The 25,428-nt window shown below is 38.4% G+C and overlaps 1 protein-coding gene across 1 annotated transcript in view; it reads left to right on the plus strand.

Annotated features, from left to right (window-relative positions):
- Positions 1-25,428, plus strand: part of RFX4 (regulatory factor X4) — a 72,823-nt gene that overhangs the window by 39,283 nt on the left and 8,112 nt on the right. Inside the window, exons 6-16 of the mRNA XM_057382678.1 lie at positions 1,090-1,303; positions 2,127-2,204; positions 3,364-3,527; positions 5,517-5,617; positions 7,510-7,568; positions 9,027-9,171; positions 11,289-11,383; positions 13,286-13,403; positions 17,326-17,445; positions 17,818-17,979; positions 23,766-23,928. Coding sequence (XP_057238661.1) covers positions 1,090-1,303; positions 2,127-2,204; positions 3,364-3,527; positions 5,517-5,617; positions 7,510-7,568; positions 9,027-9,171; positions 11,289-11,383; positions 13,286-13,403; positions 17,326-17,445; positions 17,818-17,979; positions 23,766-23,928 — 1,419 coding nt within the window. The remainder of the gene's footprint in view (positions 1-1,089; positions 1,304-2,126; positions 2,205-3,363; positions 3,528-5,516; positions 5,618-7,509; positions 7,569-9,026; positions 9,172-11,288; positions 11,384-13,285; positions 13,404-17,325; positions 17,446-17,817; positions 17,980-23,765; positions 23,929-25,428) is intronic.

Here is a 25,428-nt window from a genome sequence, read left to right on the forward strand (position 1 = left end):
AGCTGATGGGTTGGGTGCCTACAGCTGAAAAGCTGAAATACAGGTTCAGAAATCACAACAAGACCAAGAAAACCTTGGCTGCTTTGATGCAAGAGCTTTGTTTGATTATCAGTGCTTCCCTCAGCATTGCAGTGAAGCTGAGTGGTGGCACAAACTGGTGCCATGAGGCCACTGCTCCTTTCCTACAGCATTCCTATAGCATTCCTACATTCCCATGCTACCAGTGTCATCATTCCAGTTTTCTAATTCCTGTAATTCCCAGGGGGGTCTGCACAGACACAGTTATTGCTGTGTTCTATCTCTCACTGATCAAAACCCATTGCTGATGCTGGGGTATGAGGCAAATCATTGAAATCCTACATCTCCTACCATTCATTGCTTTCCAGAACTTTCTCCCTCTCTCTTTTCGTTGAAGTGCTTTCAATTTTTGAAACATTTCTGATGGAATCCTGTGCAATATTGATATTTTTAGGGAGCAAACCAGCCTTACACAGCCTGAGGATCAGGAAGCTCCACCTTCAATTTTTGAAACATTTCTGATGGACTCCTGTGCAATATTGATTGATGCTTTCAGGGAGCAAACCATCCCTACACAGCTTGAGATTCAGGGAGCTCCACTTTCAATTTTTGAAACATTTCTGATGGAATCCTGTGCAATATTGATATTTTTAGGGAGCAAATCAGCCCTACTCAGCCTGAGAATCAGGGAATTCAGATTACAGCAGAAGGGCCAGTGCAGAGGGTCTGTACCTCTGCCTGTTGCTAAAGGAGCAGATGCACAGCAGARCTTTGCCAACAAGTAGCTTTTGGATGCTTTTTTTCCCCATTTTTTAACCAAGAAGTTAAAAAATGGAAGTATATTATTTTCCTGCCCTACAACAGRGTCACCTTACTTTCACCCCAAGGAATGAAAATTGTAAGCTCAATATATTGCCATAGTATTCTGCTACTGAATCAATGCTTGTAAATAATATATAAACTATTGCTCAGTCTATTTTGCYGTAGAAATCATTTGCATTGTCATTTCCATAGATTTCCCTTTAATGTTCAAACAATCTGCTTTATAAAATGCACATCTCTGTGTATCAGGTACCATTATTATGGGATTGCAGTGAAAGAAAACTCCCAGTATTATGATGTGATGTATTCTAAAAAAGGAGCAGCCTGGGTCAACGAAACAGGAAAAAAAGAAGTAACCAAACAGACAGTGGCGTATTCACCACGATCCAAACTGGGAACRTTGCTGCCAGAGTTTCCAAATGTCAAAGATCTAAATCTGCCAGCCAGTCTGCCAGAGGAGAAGGTAACACTTTGGAAATCTTTTCTCAGCTTGTCTTGGTTTTTGTTGGTTTTTTTTTTTCCTCCCTGCTCTGGATGAATGCTTTGTCTGATATATAAAGACTTTAAAYGAGAGTAAGTTTAATAATGCTTTGACTTGATTTATGGGGGACTGAATTACTTCATCTAACAGGAAGAAATATCTTCCCTTAAAACAGGCAGCTGACACTATCAGCTGTACAATATTTCTAACACCAATGCACATTTTTTTAAAAGTTACATTACGTACAGCAGGGCAACTTTAAAAATTATGTGGGGTTTGGGGGCAACTTTTAAAATGTGAGCACAGTTGATGGCAAACCCAAAAACAGTTCTAATGCTTTCTTGAGCAGAGAGTGACTTAATACATTTCTTATCTTTCTAGAGCAGAAATTCAGAGAATTTTGTGTGTACAAATGGCAAAAATGCTCTGGCTTCTCTTGGTTTCTGGTTCTTTTCACATGTGTAGTATCAATGTAAAGTGGACAAAAGAATTGGGGTTTTTAGTTCTTTATGTCCTAATTAGGGCCACATTCTCCTCTTTGATCTCGCTGAGAATTTTTGCTCCTCTTACATTTGAAGAATCCCCATTGACAGAAAAATCCATGAATTCAAAGGGAGAATTTACTTTTGAGAAGAAAACTCATCTKACAGCTACTCTAAGTAGACTTTAACTGATTTCATTATTTTTGCAGTTGAGCATAGGTAAGAAAAATCTTGCTTTTTTGGTGCTGTGTATTCTGATATTTTAAAAGTGGATTTCTTAGAGCAGAATGATCTTTTGTGTGCCTCCCTTGTTCTTTTTTCAGGTTTCTACCTTCATTATGATGTACAGGACTCACTGTCAGAGGATACTTGACACTGTAATAAGAGCAAACTTTGATGAGGTATGGTTAGAAGCTGCAGCTGTAGTTTAATGATACATAAAATATTGAGGGATTGCAGGCATTATTTTTATGTTACATCACAGACTCCTTTTCAGAAGCCAGGAACAAGAGCTGTGCTTTAGTTTATAATGTGTGACTGATAGCACTAAACCTCACCTGTAACCCTGTGTGGATCAGAGGGACAAAAACAGTGAGAATGTCCCTGTCCTCTGCTCTCCAGCAGGGTTAAGGCAGCAAAATCCCCTTACAAGGTGCTGGAGGATGCAGTTCTTAAAAAAACTTTACAATTAGAGCTTAAAAATTAAATGTTCCTGGAATGCAAGCAGCAAATCTGGCTATAGCAATACTGAGGATGTGGCTCAAATATGACATTCAGGTCCTGGGAAAAAAAAAAAAAAAACAACCAAAGAACCAAAAACAGAGGAAATGGGTCTTTTGACTCWGTCTTCTGAACAATGGGAAGAAATTCCCTGCTTTTCTTCTTCTTACTGTTTAATTCTCACACTCTTCTGGTTTAAAGCTGGTTTGGCACCATCGTACTTAGTCTTGAAATTTCCATGTGAGAAAAAATATGTGACACTTTCAGGAAATTTAGCTGGGCAACTGTTGGAATAGTTTCTGAAGACCAAGATGCTGTATTTTATTAAATTTATCAAGGTCTATGATAGGGAAGGGGCTGAGCAGCRTTAACATATAAACAGCAAATATTCTTTGCTACACTTGGTGTGGTTGTTACTTCACTATGGATTGCGTGCAGAAAGTTATCCTTCATGAATTCTGGTGTTCAGACCCTTGTGGGGTCATATCATTCCCTGAAAAACACCTTCATTTCCCAAATTAAAGGTTTCAGAGATATATATTGCTGTGTCTGAAATCTCCACCTTATTTTCTCGACTTTTTCTCCACTTTCCTTTGTAGTGGAGGAAAGAAAAAAATCCCAAAATGAAGCCATGTGCTTTCCTCCTGTCCCTTCCTCCCTTTGGGCACAGGGACAGAGTGCAAAGAGAGAGGAAAATGTTTGGCACATGGAAGCCCAAGAGCCACACTCACTAGCCACTGAGAGAAGGTGGCAAAATGAGCAGGAGCATTCAAAGGAATGGCRTTTGTGACCTTTGATCATTCCAATTTTAACATCCCCCGCTTCTTCTCGCCGTTTCAGGTTCAAAGTTTTCTTCTGCACTTTTGGCAAGGGATGCCTCCTCACATGCTGCCCGTGCTGGGCTCCTCCACTGTGGTGAATATAGTGGGAGTTTGTGACTCCATTCTCTACAAGGCAATCTCTGGAGTTTTGATGCCCACAGTACTACAAGCCTTACCTGACAGGTAAAGTGACCCTTTCCAGCTCAGCTTTATTCAAAATTCATTGTTTTATTTATTTTCTTCAAGAATGACACCAGTTCTCAGGGAGCTGCTTGCTGCCACCTGTTTCCTGACTTTAAATCCCAGAATCATTTGAAAAGAGTTGAAGAGCTTGGAAAKATGTTCAGATTTTAGCAAGGCTTGKAYCATGAAAAGCTTGGAGAGTTGGGGGGTTTTAGGTGATGAAGGAGATCACCTTCTTCTTGGTTTCCTGATGTTTGGGTTATGTGCCAGCCTTCAGGGAATGTCAGCAGCCTGCAGGTTGCAGAGCACCACGCTGACTTATCAAAATGTCTTCTTGACTTATCAAAATGCCTTTTTGACTTATCAAAATGCCTTTTTGACTTATCAAAATGCCTTTTTGACTTATCAAAATGTCTTTTTGACTTATCAAAATGTCTTTTCAACTGGTCTGGGCTAACAACAGAACTATTCTGAGCCATTGTTACAAGATTGCTCTGTCTGTAAATACATGAATATTCAGGCACTTGTCTCTGTACACCCTCAGCTGTCATCCTGCTTGCCAGGAATAAAAACCATGAAGATCATGCTTGTGAAACCTCRAGCAAGATGGTTTAATTTAAACACCATCCTGTGAAGAACAGAAGCACAACTGGTTAAGGATCACTTTATTTTAGAAGTATTTACTGCTTTTTTTGTCAGACTAAATTCACTTTTCCAATCTGCATAATAGATTTCATCTGTTTTCTTCCTACCAGGCATTCACCTGGGTCCAGGGGGTTTTGTTTATAGAGGTAAAGCAGGACACAGATCAACAATCCATAGCTAAAAGTGTAATCACTGAGTGCGCTCAACGTGCTTTCCCCTTTGGTTTTACCAATATGAGCAACAGGAAACCATTTTTTTCTAAATAGTCTTGTACACCTGTAATATTATTTGACTGATGTGTTCTTGACATTGAGTAATTCATTAAGAATATTGCTCTGGGAGGTTTTTTATTGGTGCTGTGTATTTAGCCCTTAAGATTTTAAGTGTCTCCAATCAAGGAAAATGTGTTCAGGGTGTTGTTCTTCTCTCTTCCACGCATCCCATGACTGCTAAAGTGAGAGTATTTTCCACAAGAAATCTGCTTTTCTGGATAAGACATGTAGATTTTGACAGGCTTTGCCCCTCACCCTCCCCAAATCTATTTGATTGGAAGGATTAAACAGAACAGCAGTCCTTTTCTCAAGCTGCTTAGTTCTTTCATAGCAAATAAGGAGAGACTTGAGTGTGAATATAGACTTTTGTAATGCATATAAAGGGCCAGATTGTGGCTATTAAGCCATAGCCTGCACTAGAGGGGGTGAAGAAGGGTCTCGTTGCAATGGAAGCTCCTGAAGGAAATCTTGCTGACTCAGCCAGAATCCTCTGAGATGCTTCCTGGGAACAAATTCTGGCTCTCCAGAAAAGCCACTTTTTAGCAAGCCTGGCAGTTGCCATCCATCCCCTGCTCTCTTTAGGTGTTTTTGTGGAGCAGAGCAGGCCTGTGGTTGTGTTTATTTTACCACCTCTGTTCTCAGAGCACAGTGCTTGGAGTGCAAACAGGAAAAGCTTCTTGGTTGAGAGAGAGAAAATTCCCTGTACCTTTTCCCATCTTCTTCACACAGTTGTGAATTTATATTCAAAATATAAATTGAATATMTCGTGGGAATGGTTTTATCGAAAATAAAAAATACTTTTTATAAGTGTCAAAGTGATGCCACACTGAAATGTGAGGTTTTGAACACGGTGATAAGTTTTGAGTTTTTTTGCAAAAGCTGTCAGAAGTCTCAGAAGTTTTTCTTCATGCCTACAAACCAAAATATGTTAGCAACATATTTACATATTTAACATATGTTAGCAACATAACAATGAGTTGTAAATAAATGACTCCTGGTCTCCACACGTTCACAGATTTTATATRCAGTGCACAGAGTAAATGTGCTGTGATGTTGTGATTGCATTTTGCAGTTTGACGCAGGTGATCCGAAAGTTTGCAAAGCAACTGGATGAGTGGCTGAAGGTGGCTCTGCATGATTTGCCAGAAAACCTACGAAATATCAAATTTGAGTGTATGTATTGCCCACTCTCTTTTGTGTTAAACTGGGATGGACAATGATTATTGGTTACAAAAATTTTCATTTCAATGGCAAGTGTTGGAATAGTTTCTGAAGACCAAGATGCTGTATTTTATTAATTTTTTATTAAATTTTTATTAAATTTATTTTCATTTTCAATGAAATTGTTCATTGAAAGTGAGGCAAGTGTTTTTAGGAATTAAAACCTCTCATCATTATAAATCTTCCATTCACTTAGAATATTCACTTTATCATGAGAACCAATCTCATTTAATGAAACAAGGCACTGCACAAAGTGAGAATTTCTTTTTCTTTCTTGTGTTGTATGATAAGAAATTAATTTTGTTGATAGTAAGCAAATATTAAGGACTATATTAGGCAAAGAAAATTATTAAACAAACCTTTAGGCTAACAGAATTTGAATACAGCTTGAGGCCCTTACTCAAAAAAGTGCCAGAGTTAAAAATGAAGGAGATCAAATTACCCTGTCACCACAGGAAAGGGCACTAGTCCTTTTCAGACATGCTTTGTAGATGCCTGCAGTGCACATCACCTATTGATAAAGCCTGCTTTATTTCACAGCTCTCAATTCTTCGCCTTTCATGAGCACTAAATTCCACACCACAAAGTTAAAGGGGAAAAAAAAAAAAAAACTAATTTAGGAGAAGGATTAACTATTTTGATCAGCATGGAAAATTAGGTGTGTATGTTACTGGGAACACTCAGGATGTAAGTTGGAACAACTAATTTCAGGGTGGTTTGAATTGTTTACTAGTTTAGTTTAAAAATTAAACAAAAAGTCAGAACTGAGAATATGCTTTACCACATCTTTGTCAGTTCTAAAATATCGAGAAACTTCCAGCAGYAAAATCTTTCCTAATCTTACAAGCAGACACAAAGAGATGGACAGAGCACTCTTTGGGCATTCTCAATCTGTGTTTTTTAATTGCCTCTGTGTACAGCGTGGGGGGAAAGCTCAGCCTGTGAGCACACCTAACATCTCTTTGGACAGATCTGCAGATCTGGTGCTCCTGATTTAGGGAAAATAGTGTATGCACCCTTCCTTTTACACCAGTGCTGCTTCTGCTGCCCTTTCCTCCCCATCAGAATTGGTGAGAGCATACACAGCCAGGGGAGGTTCTGACAGGAGGAACTGCAAGCTTTGCTCGTTTTTCCAGTTCCCAAGTCACTGATTTCAGACCAAAAAAGTGAACAATACAACATTTTAAAAGCTCATTTTCCAAGAATAGCAAATATCTTAATGCAARGTCCAGATCACTTGCAGAGAGGACTGGCAGGTACCTCCAGGACCATTCCAGCCCATAAAGTATTAGCATGTCATGCAATTGCTTTTAGAAACTTTGATCAAATTCTACCTGAAACTGGATCAGAGTCTAGCCCCCTGCTAGACTCCTCCAAAACCTGATTGCATGAAGATTTAGCAACCTTTTCTCATTTCCACACAAAATGTAGCWGTCGTTATTTTATGCCCTTTTATTCTTGCACCAACGTTTTTCTTTCTATTAAATAGTTCTGTCTGTTCTTCAGCTCCTTTGTGTAGCAAGAGAAAATTTGCTATGCTGAACAAGCAGAGCTTTTCCATTGTCCTCTGTGTTTCTCTTGTCATCTCATTAATCACAGCATCTATAAATAATTGCTTGTAATATGCCTCTGTAAAATTGATTGAGCGTYCAGATTTAAGGGTTTAGGTCAAGGTTTGATTTAATTTAAAACTGGGCCATTTGAGTGGATTTTATGTAGCCACAATTTTGTATAGGAARCTGGATCAAATTTTTGGTTGTTGGTCTTGTTTTAATTTCATACTTTCTGAAATAATTATCTTAATTTAGCACAATATGTAAATATGTATCACTTCTTTCCTGCAGTGTCCAGAAGATTCTCACAAATACTACGGCGACAGACATCCCTAAATCATCTCTGCCAAGTAAATATTCCCAAGTTTGATGAATGCCATTTTTACTGACTTTTCAAATAATTGTATGAATTGACAGGTTGGACTTTACCCAGAGGAGGAGATCACATTAGCAGCTTGTCTCCAATATTTGTTGTGGYCACCTTTACAAAATCAAAAACTAAACTTGGAAAAATGCTTTTCTAGACAACTGTCAGCCCCTGATCATTAAATTCAGCAGGGTATTTTCATTAATCAAAATTATTATTTGATTTGAAGAGATAGTTCATTTCCAGGAAGYAAGTGAGAGACATTCCACTGATTTCAAATCAATCTGTATTTGGCCAATTGCAAAGCAAGAAAACTTTCTACCTGCCCAACAATAAATTCCAAGTTTAATTGTATATTATAAATCAAATGCAAATTAGTAAGAGGGGTAACAGCCGAACTGGCATTTTGACTAGACATGTTCTTGTAACCATAGCAAGTGAATACAGAAACTGCTCACCAGTTTGCATCAGAATCACCTCTAAAAAGTCATGAAGCCAAATTCTGTGTGGTATAAGAAGGGAGAGAATGCATTGAATTCAATAACATTTCATCCATTTGTTGGAGGGGATAGTTTATTTTCCTGTCACCTGAAAGCTCCACTTTTGGAAGGTGTATCCAAAACCCCAGGCTAAACCTGTGAGAGGTTCCTCTGATAGGAAGAAGCTCTGGGGGAAATAAAACCACTCCTGCAGGGAATTTTTGGTAGSTTTCTTCTCCCATTATGTTAGTGGTGGAGACAGAGGTACCTGTGCTACCTTTCTCCAAATATGATAGACCACCACTGAACTCTGGAGGTTCACAGGAATTCAGAGGAAATCAAGATAAAGAAAGCTTTGTGCATCAAACCTGGGATCAGATCTCTTGGTGAATGGTTCTTCAAGTRCATCACCCCCTTGGGGAAGCTGATGGGCTGTGTGTGTGTTATCATCTCTGCTAAACTCAGAAATCTGCTGTACGTGGCCGTGACCTTGTGTCCTGTCATCCTGTCTCAGCCAGCCAAGCCATGCATCTGATGAGGAGAACTTTAACCTTTTCACGTGGCTGAGGGAGGAATGAGGGGCTCCACGGATTAGGAGAGGGGAGGGTGCAAACCTGAGCAGGTTTTGTTTGGTATTGGCTTGCTTTTTCCTGTTGCTTTTTTGTTCTGAACTGAATTTTGTAATGAAAACCAGCAGAGCTTTTACAGATGGAGGGGTCTAGCCATGGCAGCATCATGTTAGCTCTGCTTGTTAGGGTTTGTGGTGGATGCAATCAAAATATTGGATTAAAGCAGGCAAAATGACTCAAGAGGGGCCTGTAATGTCCATGAGACAAGGAGATGCTGGGTGGGGGTCCACGAGGAGAATCAACTCAGTGAGCTGAGGAAGCGTAAAAGGGGATAAAGCCTATTTCTTGACCTAATAAAGCATGAACTAATGAATAGATTGGATTGGATTACAGGCATCAAGAACGGTGATCCACAGTGCAGACATCACATTTCAGATGCTGGAGGACTGGAGGAACGTGGATCTGAACAGCATTACCAAACAAACCCTCTACACCATGGAGGACTCGCGGGAGGAGCACAGGAAGCTCATCATACAATGTAAGAGCAGAATCTTCAAATCCAGCCAGGTGAACTTGGCTTTCTGCTGCCAGCAAAGCTCAGAGAAAGCAGTGCTGGTTTTGCAGCCACTGGTTTGCATCAAATTCAGGAGGGTTTTTTTCCATGAACCTGAGCAAACTAAATCTAGGAGTTAACCATTGATCGTGTGGAAGTCCAGTCTTTCCTGCTGTAGAATTGCTGTAGAATTGTCTTTTGAATGGCTTTGACACTTAAGTGGCTGTGTGTTTGTTTATAAAAAGCTCCTTTTTACATAGTGCTTTCATAAACAATTGACAGGATAAGCTCTCACCCTGAACTTTTATGACTGAGTGGAAGTCCCATGTCATACAGGTTCATTGCCTAATTTCGCTTCTGTTTAGTTCAGTGAAGGGCATGCACTTGAAAATAACTTCGGAGGTATTGGCAAGTTGKTTTTACAATTAAAGATCTTTTGCAAATATAAAATATTCCTTCCATCATCCAGCAAGTGGAAAAGCTCAGGTGTAACCCAAAGCACACTGAGTTTAGCTGCTCTGAGGTAACAGAGCTTTGTCTTTACCAACCTTCACATCACCTCATCATGAGATGGGATGCCACCAAGATGTTCAGATACATAAAGAGATTATTCTAGAATTTAGATTTTTTTTTCCTMCCATCTTTGATATTTATTCCACTTGACCAAAGAGCTTGTCACTATGCTGTGTATGGCTTGCATGGCCTGCTTTCACATTCTTGGTACCAATTATCAAAAAATTACAATTTCAGCTACTATAAAGAGAAAAAAGCGAGCAGTTTTATAACCCTATAAACAAACTTAGAGAAAAACAGAAAAAACACTGTGTTTAAGAGAACCTCTTTCCTGCTCTGCTGGGGTACCCATCTCTGCCATAATTTCTGCTTTATTTCCATTTTCTCAGATCCTGTTGAGGTACTTTTAACAATCACTAAAGGCTGAACATTTAGTTTTCTCAAATAGGTCTCTGCACACAGTTGCATTTCTCCAACAGCAAAGCAGGCAGCTGATTTGTTTTCCTGCTCTTGCTCCCCTCTTTGCACAGCACAGGAATTATTTCCTTTGTKGTATCAGGCAGTTTTTGTCCAGCCAAATACTCTGGTAAGGAGACAACGTTCAGATTCCTCTGTGATCCTGTTCTGAATAAAGAGATGTTCCCCATCCAATAAAACAATGAAAGAAGATAAAGGTGGCCCAAACACCATTTCCTTTCTTCCCTAAGCAATGTTTCTATAGTGGGAAATTCCTTCCTCCTGTTATTTATAATTAGTCAGAAATGGAAATGCTTTGAAATCATCCTGTAAYACAGCAGGTAGAAAATATCTTCTCTTCTTGACCTACCAGGCTTTTTATTTTAGCTGAGTTGAAGAATAATTTGTTGAGGTGTCAAAGCACAAGATTCTTTGTCTTCCAGCCATTGGTTCTTGTATAGATATGAAACCTGAAGTTTTAAGGACTGCAGCTGGATGACTTGGTTTAACTTTTTGTATTTAAACATTAATATGTGTACTTGGAAAAGTTTGAAAAGTATACAGGTTGTTTTTGTGACTCCTCTTGTTACTGATAGCAATTTGTTTTGAAGAAGCAGAAGTTTRTGGACATTCTTTGTGTCTGGCATTGCAAAGAGATGATTTGCAGCAGTTAAATCATGTTTTTGCAACGAAAGCATTATACAGATGAGCGCCCTATCAACAATACTCATTCACTTGGTGCCCAGAGGATCCTTTTTGCATTTCTAAATCAATTTCATGCATGACATTTTTTCCTGGGGTCAAGGCCTAGTTTTTCTCTCTTCATAGAGAACACCGTAAACATTTCACTTGTGGGCACACCATTCAACTGAAATAAAAATACTTGTTTTAAAAATAGGTTCTGATTTTCTCCCATTAAAATAACACTTTTAGTGACTGCATCACTTTCACTAGGAATCAAATAAGAGACCCAACAAACTTTTTGTTTCTGTTAAGCAATCTCTCATTAAAAACACAGTCAACTTGTGATGCTTTTGGAGCCTTTGGTGATTTATTTTTCTTTTGTTTGAAACAGAATCCAAGTACTAAGGTGGGCTATTGTTTTTGTTTTGTTGTTTTGTTTTGTGTGCTAGTGTATCAGGAGTTTGATCACCTTTTGGAGGAGCAGTCCCCCATCGAGTCGTACATCGAGTGGCTGGATTCCATGGTGGACAGATGTGTTGTAAAGGTTGGTAAGAAGCAGTGAGATTTTCACAAAAAAAAAAAAAAAAAAAAAAAAAAAAAAAAAAAAAAAGGAAAAAGGAAAGGAAAAAGAAAAATGGAAAGGAAAGGAAAAGGGAAAAGAAAAAAGAAAAATGGAAAGGAAAAGGGAAAAGAAAAAAGAAAAATGAAAAGAGAAGAGAAGAAAAGAAAAGAGAAGAGAAGAGAAAAGGAAAGGAAAAGAGAAAAGAAAAAAGAAAAGAGAAGAGAAGAGAAGAGAAAAGGAAAAAGAAAAGAGAAAAGAAGAGAAGAGAAAAGGAAAAAAGAAAAGAAAAGGAAAAAAGAAAAGAAAAGGAAAGGAGAAAAGAAAAGAAAAGGAGAAAAGAAAAGGAAAGGAGAAAAGAAAAGAAAAGGAAAGGAAAAAAGAAAAGGAAAGGAAAAAAGGAAAAAAGAAAAGAAAAGGAAAAAAAGAAAAGAAAAGGAAAAAAGAAAAGAAAAGGAAAAAAGAAAAGAAAAGGAGAAAAGAAAAGGAAAAAAGAAAAGAAAAGGAAAAAAGAAAAGAAAAGGAAAAAAGAAAAGAAAAGAGAAAAGGCAGGCATTGGTAATGAGTGGGACTAAAGCAGGAGTGGGCAAAATCTGACCAGTTTTGGTGGAGAATTCCTCACATTCAGGATTTTGCTTCGTTCTCTTCTTTATTCCAAAAGATAGTATTCAAGAATGGACAGGATTGAGATTTCCAATCAAATCAATATTTCAGGGATGTGGAGAGATGAATTCAGTCAGAGGAATCCTAATGATATAGTGCAAAGAAAAACATAACCTTTTAAGATTTTAATGAAAAGGTTATTTAAGCTAGATAATTCATTTATATACAGTCATAAGAATGAAAATCTACATTACCACTCAATCAAGGACACATTTATGTTCCTTTGGAGCTGATTTGGAATACCAAGGATTTGTATTTTATTTTAATTAAAGTGCAYGCAGAAAACTAATCCCAAAGCTTTAAAACATATTTTCAAAAGCGATCTGGCATCACTGTAATTTTACATAGACTATGAAAATATAAAACTGACTATTTTACCTTCTCTTACTTCTTTGTATTAGGATGTTCTTTTAGAATTTCAACTCTTCATTCCAGTTGTTAGAGCTCAGAAGAAAAAACCCAAACCAACCAAAATACTCTGCAGCTCTCTGCTGCAAAGTGGCCATATAGAAAACAACTGATAATTCCCCACATTACTTGCCAYACTTTGATTGTTTAGGGGAATTTTTCTTCTAGTCAGTGGAATGCAATTTGAAATTCAGGTCAGAGCTGTTAATTTTAACGAAGAACTTAAGTTTTAATAGCTGATTGGCTGAATCTAATACTTTAACTTACATATGGCAATAATAAATATATTTTTGAAGGGTTGATGCCTAAGAKTTGGTGCTTTCTGGGAAGTATTTTTCCTAGTAAACAGACCGAGTGAATTCACAAAAATAAAAACATGAAGGAATAAAAAACTTTATACTCAATGTTAAACCTTATTTGAAATAGTAATAAAAATTTTCAGTGTAGATCAAACATTATTGATTACAAATTGCTTCCTTGACTAAAGAGCAAGAATGAACATGTAAGTAATTAATATAAAGATCAGGACAACTTTTTTGCAGTCCTTTYATTGTGTATAAAGGAGTTCCAGTCTTGAATGATACTTTATTGTTTCCTCTTTCTGAAGGTTGTCCATGGTTCTAAGGTGGTTTTCTGTCTAAGGCCATTTTGTGTGTGGGTTTTTTTAATCTATAATGTGTATTTTAGTGTGAAGATGGCAATAACTCATTTTCCAGTAAAAAAAAAAAGGAAGGTGGATATATACATCAGCTCTCAGCTGTATTGCTGGTTTAAAATAAAAGTTTCTCCATGTCAGACACATCTGTCTTCTTGCAGGTAGCTGCCAAGAGACAAGGCTCTTTGAAGAAAGTAGCTCAGCAGTTTCTCCTGATGTGGTCCTGTTTTGGCACTCGAGTGATTCGGGACATGACTTTGCACAGCGCGCCCAGCTTTGGTACTTTGGTTTTTATTTAACAATTACATTGTGTCCTWGCTCGTGAGGTACATTTTACAGTGGAAACATAACCAGTTTTCACATGTCCCGGGCTCTGTTAAAAAAAAAAAAAAATGGGTTGGGGCTATTGATATTTGGGAATAATGCTCTGTCTGTCTGTCTGTGGGGTGTGGATTGCAGGAGTATTCCCTGATTTCAGTGCAAAATGAACCCAAACCACTCTGGCCACGTGCTGAGCCAAGAGAGAGGATTTTGTGCTGAAATGGGTGAAAASCTCTCCAGTGAAACTCTTTGCCAACTCTCCATTCTTTGCAAAACCATTCTTTGCAAAACGAGCGGGCTTCTTTAATCTGGAGAGAGTCTCTCCCATTTTTGAAGAAGTCAGTCAGGATGAAAAAAAAACTATTTTTACTTCTTAAATGAAGAAGCGTATTACTTCCCTACACTGTTTGAAATGGGATAAAGTCTAGATTAAAATCAGTTAAAACATTGTGGTTTAACATCAGTTAAAACTGGTGTGCCAYGATTGTGAAAACTCAGTCACTCAGGACCAGACTTTGYRTGAGGGATGCTTTCTATAAATGCAMATTTGTCCAAATATGTTTCTAGAAGATCAATAAAGAATGGTTTTATATGGGCATTGCATTGCATTTAACAACTGCAAGGTTTTCTGCTGGCTGAGCTTTGATGTCCTTCATGCTTTTGGAACAGTTTAAAAGCACAAATTTGGATCCTGTCAGGTAGAGACAATATGCTGTTTATATAGTATATCTTATAGCTTCATAATACATGGAATATATATTTATATAGCGTGTTTATACTTTAATCTGAAGCTACTTTCATTTCCACAGTAMATCGATTTTCCAAATAGGTATTAATGAGTCATTATTAATGAGTGAGTGTCTCCAAGGAGGTTACAATTTCCATCTGTGTTTTCAGCAAAAAAACACAGACCTGTTCAGGTGCAGTGCTAGTGGAGGCAGGAGGAGCCTGGAAATTTGGAAATTTTGAATAACAAAACCATATCCCATCAGACAGAAGCCTAGGCTATCCCTACCTTGTGTAGTGTCACACACAAATGTTRTTTAGCCATGGACACAAATTTATTGTCATCTACACATCATTAATGGTGTCACTCTTTCACTGCAAAGCCATTTGATGTGTTGTTAGTGAATTAGAGATGAGCAAGCTCCAAAAGAATGAGCCCTGAATGTAAAAAGTTCAGAGCTAGATGGCAGAAATTCTTCTGCACTTAATTTACACAGATGTTCATACATTTCAGAATTATATATGCATTAGGTGAGTTCCTTGGAGAGAAACAAAGACATTACTGTTCTGAATATTAATATCCATATATATATGCCATTGTTCTTCATTTAGATAAAAAGTTTTACATTTTTACTGCACTGGAAATTGTTTCAGTGGACTGATTCTGAATTATTCTTTCCATCTCAAACAATGTATAGACTCAGATGCTCTCAGTGTAATATTTTAGGGTTTTTTAAACGAAATAATGTGTTAAATGATGGGATCTTTATATGGGACAGTATATTTTTAGCTTTGAAACAGATGATTCCAAAATCTGACTGAAGGAAGCTGTAATACCTGGCACCGGAGTGACTGTCACAAAGATTTGATTCTGCAGAGCTGTTAAGCATGGTGACATGAGCAGGTTAAAACAATCTCTGGAAAGGACAAAAAAAAAGAAAAAGCTGCTCTCTCTCTTGCTCCCTTTCTTTTACCCTCTGCCTGCCTTCCTCCCTGCCTCCCTCTTTCCTGYTTATGCATATCAAAGGCAGAGTTGGTGGCAATGTTTGGGTAATGAACTCAGTGTATAAAGTAACTAATTAGGAATAGAAACTCCATTATTTTCTCCAGATCTGGAAATCTCRCTGTTGTTTTGCCACTTGCACAATAATTGCTGTATCTCTCAATAGATGCTGGCACTTGCTGTATCTTAGCTGGGTAATCCTTGCCATGATTTCTGTTAACTCCTGAAAATTACAGCTGAATTCTGTTCATCATTTTTAACTGCAGTCTCTTAAATGACTTCTTACCTTTTCCTAAAGAAGTGATTGATTTGCTGGATCCATTTCAGTACTTAAAGATAGACCTGAGAGAACCCAACAGCTTCATGTGAGAAACAGCAGCTTGCAAACACAGCATAAATKATGGTACATTGAACAGCCATTCACTGTGAGGTTGAAATGCTGAAACACAGGCACTGGTATCAGTTTCACTCTATAGCTTACATTTCATTCGACTTACTTAAAAATATAAAAATATTGCATTCATTCAGAACCAAAACCTTGTTTGTCTGGTGTCTTTCACGCAAATTCTGGGCTCAAAAACTCTATGCAGAGCTTAAAAATACACAGTGGGAGAAATAATAGGAGAGGAAGAGAGAAATTCAAAAGAGTGACAAGGGCACTGGAGTGGTTTTTAAGTGCTGCATTCAGTATTGCCAACCACAAGTCTTCAAAATAAAGCATTGGACCCCCCAAAAACAAAGGCATTTTTTAAAAATAGCAGATCTTGGGTTGTTGTTGTTTGCTTGCTAGCATTACAATGTTCAGAGTGTGCACTTCCAAATATTTTTGTGAAACTACAAGCAACTTTCCTTTTTTAAAAAATTAAAGCCGAGTAAGGAGTTTGATTGAAAATTGCAACACCCAGAGCTTTATGGCACTACAKGAAGTTTGCCAGCATTTTAGCATGGTTTTTTTTTTTTTACCTTGAAGATATTTGTCAGTACTAATTACACAAGATCAATAGGAACTTCCCAATGAGGAACTGTGATCAGGAGAACAGTGAGTATTTTGTGAARATTCCTGAAAATCTGGGTTTCCACTGGGAAAATCCTAAGTCAGCATCAAGGTGATGAGCCGTGTCAGATGTCTTTTTTGCACTGTTAAATCAAACTGAATTTGAAACTTGTTTAATCTTTTCATGAAAGTGTTTCTCCCCAAATGCAATAATGAAATTTCCAAAGGAATACATCTGCATGAAGAGTTTTGGGTGTTTTTTTTTTTTATCTGGCAGCAGTTGATCCCTGTTTTTGTCTCAAATAATGACTTTTCCCTGATATAAACTAGCTGCTGGTTGAGCTATTGTTTTAACCTCCCTGTATTTGTACTTGTCAGAGTTGTTTAGTGACTTAAATGAAAATGTGTTAAATATTCTTTGCAAGTCTAAATAAACAAAGGAGCTTTAAAAAAACCAAACTMATTGTATGATAAAGTCCTGTCTGGACCTATTACAGGTACTTTATGTTATGGAGTTTAAATGCATAAATTGAACAAATTGCACCTTGATCCATGTCAATGCAGATGGATGTTCATTCTTTCAGGAGGGCACTGCACTATGGCTCAGCTCTGATGCTTTGCTCCTCTTACTTTGTCCCCCAGAATTCATCTGTGGTCTTTTCTTATCTTTTTTTCTTGTGGTTTGTGATCCAGGGCAAACATTTCTTCACAATCCTGTTCTTTATAAATTATGGGAAGCAACTCACTTCCTTTCTGTGCAGGTAGCTCAGAAAATTCATACCAGGCTGTGTCACTGAGSCAGTTTGAGGTTCTACTTCTGACAGAAAATGATAGGTCCTTTAGACCAAAGGAAACAATTTACTGTAGTGCAATTATCAAAATTGACATTCAGTGCYAATGCAGGAGAAGAATCCATCAAATTCCAGCTCTGAGCTAGGTATCCTCCTTGCACCCTTCACCACATTTGATTGTAGAAACATCCAGGAATGAACAGTTTGCTGCTCCCTGGTTTCACTTTGACCTCTCTTACCTTGAGTAAGAGAGATTCTTTAGTACATGTCTTATTCAGTGCTGTTGGTGCTGAGTGCCGTAATAATTGGTTTAATGAGTGTATTGAGACAGTCAATGGCTTTTTTGTCTGTTCACTTTATTWCCAGGGTCTTTTCACCTTATTCACTTGATGTTCGATGACTACGTATTGTACCTGCTAGAATCACTCCATTGTCAGGAGAAAGCTAATGAGCTAATGAGGGCAATGAAAGGAGAAGGAAGCACAGGTGAGTCTGATCTTTTAGTCATTATTTGTTGTTTTATTCCACTGGTTTCTCTATTTTTTATGTTAGGGCATTTCTTTATCCTTATCTAACCCACTGAGGTTTCTCCAGACACAAGGCCGTTTTCAGTTGTATCATGATATTAAATAAATCATTTGGGAGGCATCCCTGGTTAATACATTCTGAAAGAGATCTGTCTGCTTCACAACACCACCCTGGATGTCTGAAATCTCCTTCCTAAGCATTCATTTCATGTTTCAGTAAGAAATTTTTGTACTGAACCTGACTGCTTGCATTATTTTAATATTTTTTTTAATTTCTTGGTGGTTCTTGACTCTACCTTTAGCTATGTTGTTTTTTTCTCTCATTCTGCAGCAGAAATACGAGAAGAAATTATTCTGAGTGAACCAGCTGCTCCAACTCCCTCCCCAGCACCATTCTCCCCAGCAAAATCTGCCACCTCCGTGGAAGTGCCCTCTGCCCCATCACCCATCAGCAATCAGTCCCCAGAGTATGGTGGCATTACAGCTTCCACAGGTAGGTTGGCTCTGGCAGATAAATCTSCTTGAAGGTGGCTTTTGCACTTGGTCACCTAAAATTGGGCCTGAAAAGATGTGCTTGCAGGATATGARAAGCCTTCCCAAGCCAGAAATCTGCTCTTGCTGTATCCAAACAGTCCCCCAGGAAAAAGATCTGATGTTTGGATGCTTTATATACCCGAAGGAAATGTGCCAAATATTTTAGGTTAATTGAGGTTTGCAAAATCTGAAATCACTAGTGGTTCAGGAATTCCTACCTGGTAAAGTGGGAGATGGGCATCTTTCAACATATTTAACACCCAGATACATTTAAATAGCTGTGCAAGTTCCTCTTGGGAATGTTTTACACATTGCTGATAACTTCCACCTCTCCATGTCAGAGATTAAGAATTAYGTGTTTGAAACTTATTTTCAGTGATATATTCTATTATGGCAACTGATAAAGTTGTTGTGGTCTGGTGGGCCCACAGATTTAAAAAAAAAAAAAAATCTGCATTTAGGAGACTGCTTAAACCCATGGGTAGGATTGACAGAAAACAATGACCATAAAAAKAGCTTCTTGTTTTGGCTGTATAAATGGCCAACACCCTCTGTGCTCTGGAATAAAACTCATTACCTTTTGGATGTGGGCAGGACAGTCTGTATGATCAAAACCCAATGTTTTCTTGATTCATGGAAAGAAAGGCAGAAATGTGAGTGAAGGCATTCAGAATGTCAGAAGGCATTTCAGGCAGTGAAATTCCAGCTTTGCTGCTCCTTGTTGAATAGGATGAACAGAATGTGGAAACTTGCTTTTGTGAAGTACTAGAAAAGTTACAAAATCTTCTTGAAAGAATGTCATAAAGCGATGATTTGCCACACCAGAAAATTTGGCAGTGGCTAGAGAAATAATAAATCTTTCCAAAAAATGTTTTTCATGTTTTCAAGGGCGCCACAGGGAAGCACATTGCATGTCTTGTTGGAAAGAGATTTAAAAATATTCAGCCCTGCATCATAACTTCAGCTTTTTCCCTTTTGGTGGCAATGCAATATTTAGGAGGGAAATAGGATGTTTTCACTCCCAGGACAGTTAGACAAGAGACACACAAGTCCTAGACAGGACAGTYTGTCACKACATGTCCTTGTGAGAAGTCCCTTTCCATCTTTCCCTTCAGGTACTGAAAGGCCACAGTTGTTCCCATAGCAGAACTTTTTAGGCACTAAAGATATTTTTGATTATTTTAGTTCTTCTTTTCTCTCAGCTTTTCATTTTTAGGTTGTTTTAGCCGCTTTTGTTTGGTTGAATTGGATTTTACTCTCATGGTCTCACTTTTGTGACTGTGAAAATCATCTTTGCCTTGCACGAGACAAATTTGTCAATGCAAGTAATGCTCTGGTTAAGATTAAATATGAGTATSTGGTTATTTCTTTTTTCTTCATTTGTGCAATTACTGATACCTCTGTTTCCCATGTTTATCRTGTAGATGGACTAGTTTTAGTTTGGTTTTTAGTTTGCTAACCAYTACACTGTGGAATTCAGTGTTTATTCACATAAAGCAGCACAAAATAATTGTGTCTCAGCTACAGGAAATTGCCACATTTTAAAATAAGAATGCTGAAGATGTATCACACTCAAAATATTTTATATACAGATCTGTGGTATTACGTAGAATATTTTGAAACAGGAACCTCGRTTCTGGAAGAACAAATTTAAAGTTCTCTATTGATTTTCTCATGTGCCTTTTATGAGGTAAATGTGAAATTCTACAAATGCTTTGCAGATCTTGAAAACGAGTTCCACTGGTCACCATTAGCTCTCAGCTCCCCAATTCAAGGCATCATTAACTCTTCCTTGCTTGTGRCATTAGCAATAAAAGTTAACTATTAAACTTGTGTTTTTAACCTTTTTGCCTTCAGTCAGTGGTCAGTACAAAACCAGCAAATTAAACTGATGCAATTACATGATACTGAGCAAAAGAAAGGTGCATCCTTATGTATCTACTCTGTGGTAGAACATCTGCCATGGCACCACTAACATTTTATTTCAAACTTTTTGTTAGGTTTCTAGACAGTTAAACGGCTAATTAGCCTCCATCCTTTCTAAATGACAAAGGCCAGATTAATGATTGCTCAAACTGCAACAATATTGTAATAAAAGTGATAGCTATATGGCTGACTATGCTGTTCTCTCTTAAAGCCYCTCTTAAACTTCTGATTACTCATTTGCCAGTGCAATCATTTTTAGACAAGATAAAATGAACTCTAAATTGTTAGCTCCTAACATGTTGGTAAGCTACAGAGTTGGCTGTTCTTTTTTAAGAAATCTATGCATTAAGTAAGTCTCCAGGTCAGAAATGGTCATTAAAAGTCACTGTTCTTCCAAGTCTATGGTTGGTATTAAAATTCTGGGGATACTGGCTCAGATCTAGCACTTCTCATATTTTTGTGCATGAGTAGAACAGATTTTTGGGTTTTTTTTTCCTGAAGCTTCAGCTCCTGCACTCATATGAGTATTCAAGAACATCAGCCCTTCTTCAACAATCACAGTTTAATTCTCATAGCTGCAGAATGCAAAACTGAAAGGTTTCAGTTCCAAAAAACAATTCCCCCCTTCAGATGGAAGGGCTTGTGTTTGTCTAGAGCTTTACAGGTGAAGTGATCTGTTTGTTGTGTGGGACAGAACAGGATCTGACTCTGCATTTCTGTCTGCTCGAGGCTGACAGCACAGCCTAATCTCAGCCATAGTCTTGCTCCAGCCTAAAGCAGATATAAAATGCAGCATCGTGGAGCAATTTCTTAGTTTTTTCTGCACTGCTGTATGTGATGGCATCAATGACAACAGGGCTGTTGTTGGACTAACAGCAGTTCCATTCATATTTGGCTCCCCTGCAGGTCAGATGGACTCTGGGTTAGTATCCTCAAAATCACTTTTTTTTTTTTTTTTTAAAGAGGAAAGAAAAAAAGAGTGATAATAAATGAACTTCCCTATTTTAATCAAACCCTGCATGTTCAGAACACAAAGCAGAGCAAATTGTTGCTCAATCACTATTGTTTTTGCTTATTTCCAAAAAGGAGTTCAGTTGGGTTCAGTCATATCTAAAAGAGACTTCATCTCCTGGAGTTCAATTCTGCAACCAGTTGAGAAAATTATTCATAGAGGACTGGGACATAGGCAGGTATTAAAAATCTAACTATGCAAACCTTTCTGACTTAACTCACTCCTCTTTTTCCACTCACCACAATGGCAATAACCTGGTTGACCTCATATGTACTTACAGTCTGCAAATCTGTCATCATCTTCCATCCTTCCTCTCTGTCTTTGCAACTATGTCACTGAAAATAATGGCATCCCTTCCACAAAGAGAAGTGAGGCAACTGTAGGTACCTCAGAACATTCTGCAAAACAAATATTTGCTTTCTGTCATTGTGTAAATCCAGAGTAAAYCCAAAGTACTTCTGTTTCTAAACCAGGGAGTATTCCCTGGAGCAGCTGTACGAGGCACTATCCTGCAGTACCTCAGAAAATTTTTGGTGAGGAGAATTAAACAAAGATATTCACAACCCTCCCAGTGCAAGACCTACATTTCTACATTTGTTTCTGTGACATCTGGACAAGCACAAAGCTTGTTACACTCCATCTATTTATTTTAAAGTTGAACTGAGGTGGCTGTCAGTTAGATTTGAATGCCAGGAGTGGCATCTCTCATCCAAGGAATTTGACTTCCCACAGGAGCACATGAAACAACTTGCTGTCCTGGACTCACTCATTTTCCTCAGACTATGATGAGATCCCCACTATTTTTCAAAAAAAGAAAAGGAGGTTGTCACAATGTCTGGGGCCAGTCAAATCACTGTATTAGATAAAATGCAAAGGTTCTTCTGGCTCTGTTATTACTGCCTCTTAGAGCTAGGAAGGTCATGAGATTTTTGGATCAATGGCCAATTTTTTTTTTGGAAAAAATTAAATTGGGTCAAAGTAAAACTTGGTTTATGGTGAAATAAAAAAAAAAAGTGGAGAAAAAAATCCCCAAACAACAATGTTACCTAAAAATAAGTATTTGGAGTTATTCACYCTCTTTGTTGTCCTTCTTTCTTTTCTCTTTGTTTTTGCCTTTTGCATTTAGGCCTGTTTTGAAAGAAAGTTGCAAATTTTCTTTTGGAAGATAACACTGGGAAAATGTGTTGACCTTTAGAAATTGAAGTGTTCCATTATAATATTCTGCAGACAAGTTGTTGATATTTTCAAAACTCTCTTGTTTTCCAATGAAGCTATTTGGTAACTGCATAAGTAGTTTTGGTCCCTTCACCTAAGCCATATTTTTTGGTAAAGGGAGACTTCCTTAAAAATTTTCCTCAACTCAAGGAACCATGAATGCTTATTTGGCAACACGGACTAGCTTTTCTTCTTGGGATCTTGGGAATTTCAGTGGTCCTCTGCTTCAGGAGAAGATGAAGACAGAAAATTCAAAGAGCCAGTGGCAGAAAATGCAGGCATGTAAAAACAGACTATCACAAATACTCTTGGCCATAATACATCCAAGTATTTCTCTTGTAAGAGCACCAAATCACACCCTGCAGAAGTATTCCAAGCTGGACTTACCCTGTAAAGCTCAGAATGCCTTCATTCAGTCCCAGAATTCAGCATTTCCCATTTAAAAAGAAAATTCAAAATTGTTTGCCCGATTTTGCCAAATAAAATCACACACACCTGAAATAGGCTTTTCATTTCCCARATCCACGGAGTGGACACAGACCTGGTGGTGCAATCGCTTCCTTCTCTGATTTAGAGCCTTTCACACTGCAGGAAGTCCTAGAATCCATACTGAAAAAAAACAGAGTCACCTCCTGCAATTCCTTTTAGCTAAAGAAAAGGAGTCAAGAGTGCCCAGAGCCCCTCAAACCAGTGCTCTCATTGGGTTAAATTCAGTGTTCTGGTCCTCATTTGCAGGGTAATCTCAGCCAGTCTGGTCATGACCTCCAGCAAGAGCTGCAACAATGGATCTGTCAGCCTCCTGAGTGAAAGGGGTGTGTGCAGAGGACAAAGGTTTCTCAGCAGCTGGCTCATGAAGCTGGAGTTCCTGCCTGGAAGGGATCAGGATGATTAAAAAACTCAGCACCTTCTAAGCAAAATGGAAAAATCCACTTCTTTGCTTTGCTCTTCCCACAAATGCTCTACATGACAAAAATAAATTAAGTCCAGTCTCTGCTGCCACTAAAAAAAAAAAAAAAAGAAAGGAACATTTGCAGGAAGGAAACAACCAGGCTATTTCTGTCCTTATACTTGTTATAATTTGGGGATCTTTGTAGTGTTGTCACTTCAAGGGCTGGTGCCTAGCTGGGAGGAACAGGTACAAACTGCAAAAGGATTCAAGAAATTTATTTGCATAACAGCCTTTTTTTCTAATCCTTCATTGCTCTGATCATGCTTCCTGCCTCAGTCCAGGCCTCCATGCTGAGCAGGCCAGCAGCCCTCTCCATGTGAGAGAAACCTCAGGRTTAGCAAAATATTAGCACTGCTGTCCTTCCATTTCTGAGTCCGATTTCAGGGTTTGGGGTTTTTCTGCAAAACTATTTCAACACCACACTGGAAGTCCATGGTGTCAGCCATTCCAGATTTGCTTCATTCTTCTGGATCCCTGCATGCCCCAAATGATCTAGATGTYTTTATATTTGTGACTGGTTTGCTCACTTTGGTTGGTGCCACGATTGCTGTGTGTTGGGTTTTTTTCACACAATTGTCTCAAAGCACATCTCCTCTGTGATGGCAGCCTGTGTTAACTGTGTTCCTTGGCTCTCTGTCTGCAGGGGCCATGCAATCCTACACGTGGTCACTCACCTACACCGTGACAACAGCCGCTGGTTCACCTGCTGACAATTCCCAGCAGCTGCCCTGCATGAGAAGCCCCCACGTCCCTTCATCGTCCGTCACACACCGGATACCTGTTTATCCCCACAGAGAAGAACATGGGTAAGCCATTTCCCAGTGCCTTGAGTTTTCTGGGGGTTTTTCTGGGATGAAATTATGCTTAGGTGCTTTTTTTGAAACACAGTAAAAGCTGTTTCTTGATGTGGTTAAGTCTGTATTGCAGAGATGCTGGTATCATAATTCTTTGGCTGTTGTTGCTGTTGTATAATTATATTATGTCTTAGTTTTATAATCTCATTTAGTTCTATTCAAAACCACAGTAGGCCTGGAGGATATTTTTTAAAAGAGAAGGCTTCAGTAGATTTCTTCTCTGATTCCTGTTTTCCTGTGCCATGTTTTGAAAAGCTAGATGTGCCTAGAGAACAGCCCTACCATAACATGTCTCAGGAGAGGGGATCCTATTTTGCTCAGCACTGCTGAGACCACAGCTGGATCCAATTCTGTGCTCCCCAGTCCCAGACAGAACCAGGCACTCTGGAGTAAGTCCAGAAAGGGCCACTTTGATGATGATTGTGGGACTGGACTATCTGTCATACAGAGAGGGCTCTGAGATCGTTTAGCTCAGCTCAGAGAGGGCTCAGGGTGGGTTTTATCAGTGGGTGATGGTGAGAAGACAGAGACAGGTTCTTTTCAGTGCTATTTAATGACAGGACAAGAAGCCACAAACACACAAGTACAAGAAATTCTGTTTGAACATAAATAGACAAAAAAACTTGTTTTATTGTAAGTGTGGTCAAACAYAGGAGCAGGTGGACAGACTCCACCTGGACACGATCCTGGGCAGGCTGCTCTASTGGACCCTGCTTTGAGCAGGGGGTTTGGACTAAATCAACTCCAACCTCAGTGATTCAATGACTACTGTTAACCTGCAGAGAAAAAAATGTCCTCATTTCTCCATCACCCAAATTTGCTCAAGGYTCTCCATTAAAATAATTACAAGTATAAATTTATGTAACATTATTTGATCTGGAAAAACTTCAGACACTTACTAAATCTCTCTGTGCTGTTTTTTRTGCCATCCTCATTCAATTCAGTGCATAGCTCACAGATATCTATAACTAAAAAAAAAAAAATCATAAATTAATTGATGGAAAAGGACCAGACATGTAGCAAAACTAGAAAATGCCCAGGTGSTGCCATGATGCAAGAGGATCAAAAGGCTTCACTGTGTTCCTCAGTCTTGGTGCAAACTCATTAATATTGCAGAAGTACTTTCCCAGCATGACTCTAAACTGTTTGGAAGGATTAATTTGAACTCTGCATCTTCTTCCATCTTGGAAAAAAAAAAAAATAGGTTTAGATAACTGTTTGAACTGTTTCTCTTATCCAGAAATAGGACTGTTTGGTGGAGGCAGAAATAGAGCAGCACAGAGGTTTGGGAGCTTTTTAGTATTCAAGACTTGGAACAGRCCACATTAAGGCCGTGTCTATATTATTTAAATGTGTGTACATATGTGAGAATTCATTGTTCCTGCAGGAAAACCTTGCCTCAGGTGCTGAATGAATTATGGTAATTTGAGGAGACATTTTAATCTAGGTGAA

This window comes from Malurus melanocephalus, unplaced genomic scaffold, assembly GCF_030028575.1.
Source record: "Malurus melanocephalus ecotype Western Australia unplaced genomic scaffold, MMel_1.1 scaffold_578, whole genome shotgun sequence".
Classification (NCBI taxonomy): domain Eukaryota; kingdom Metazoa; phylum Chordata; class Aves; order Passeriformes; family Maluridae; genus Malurus; species Malurus melanocephalus.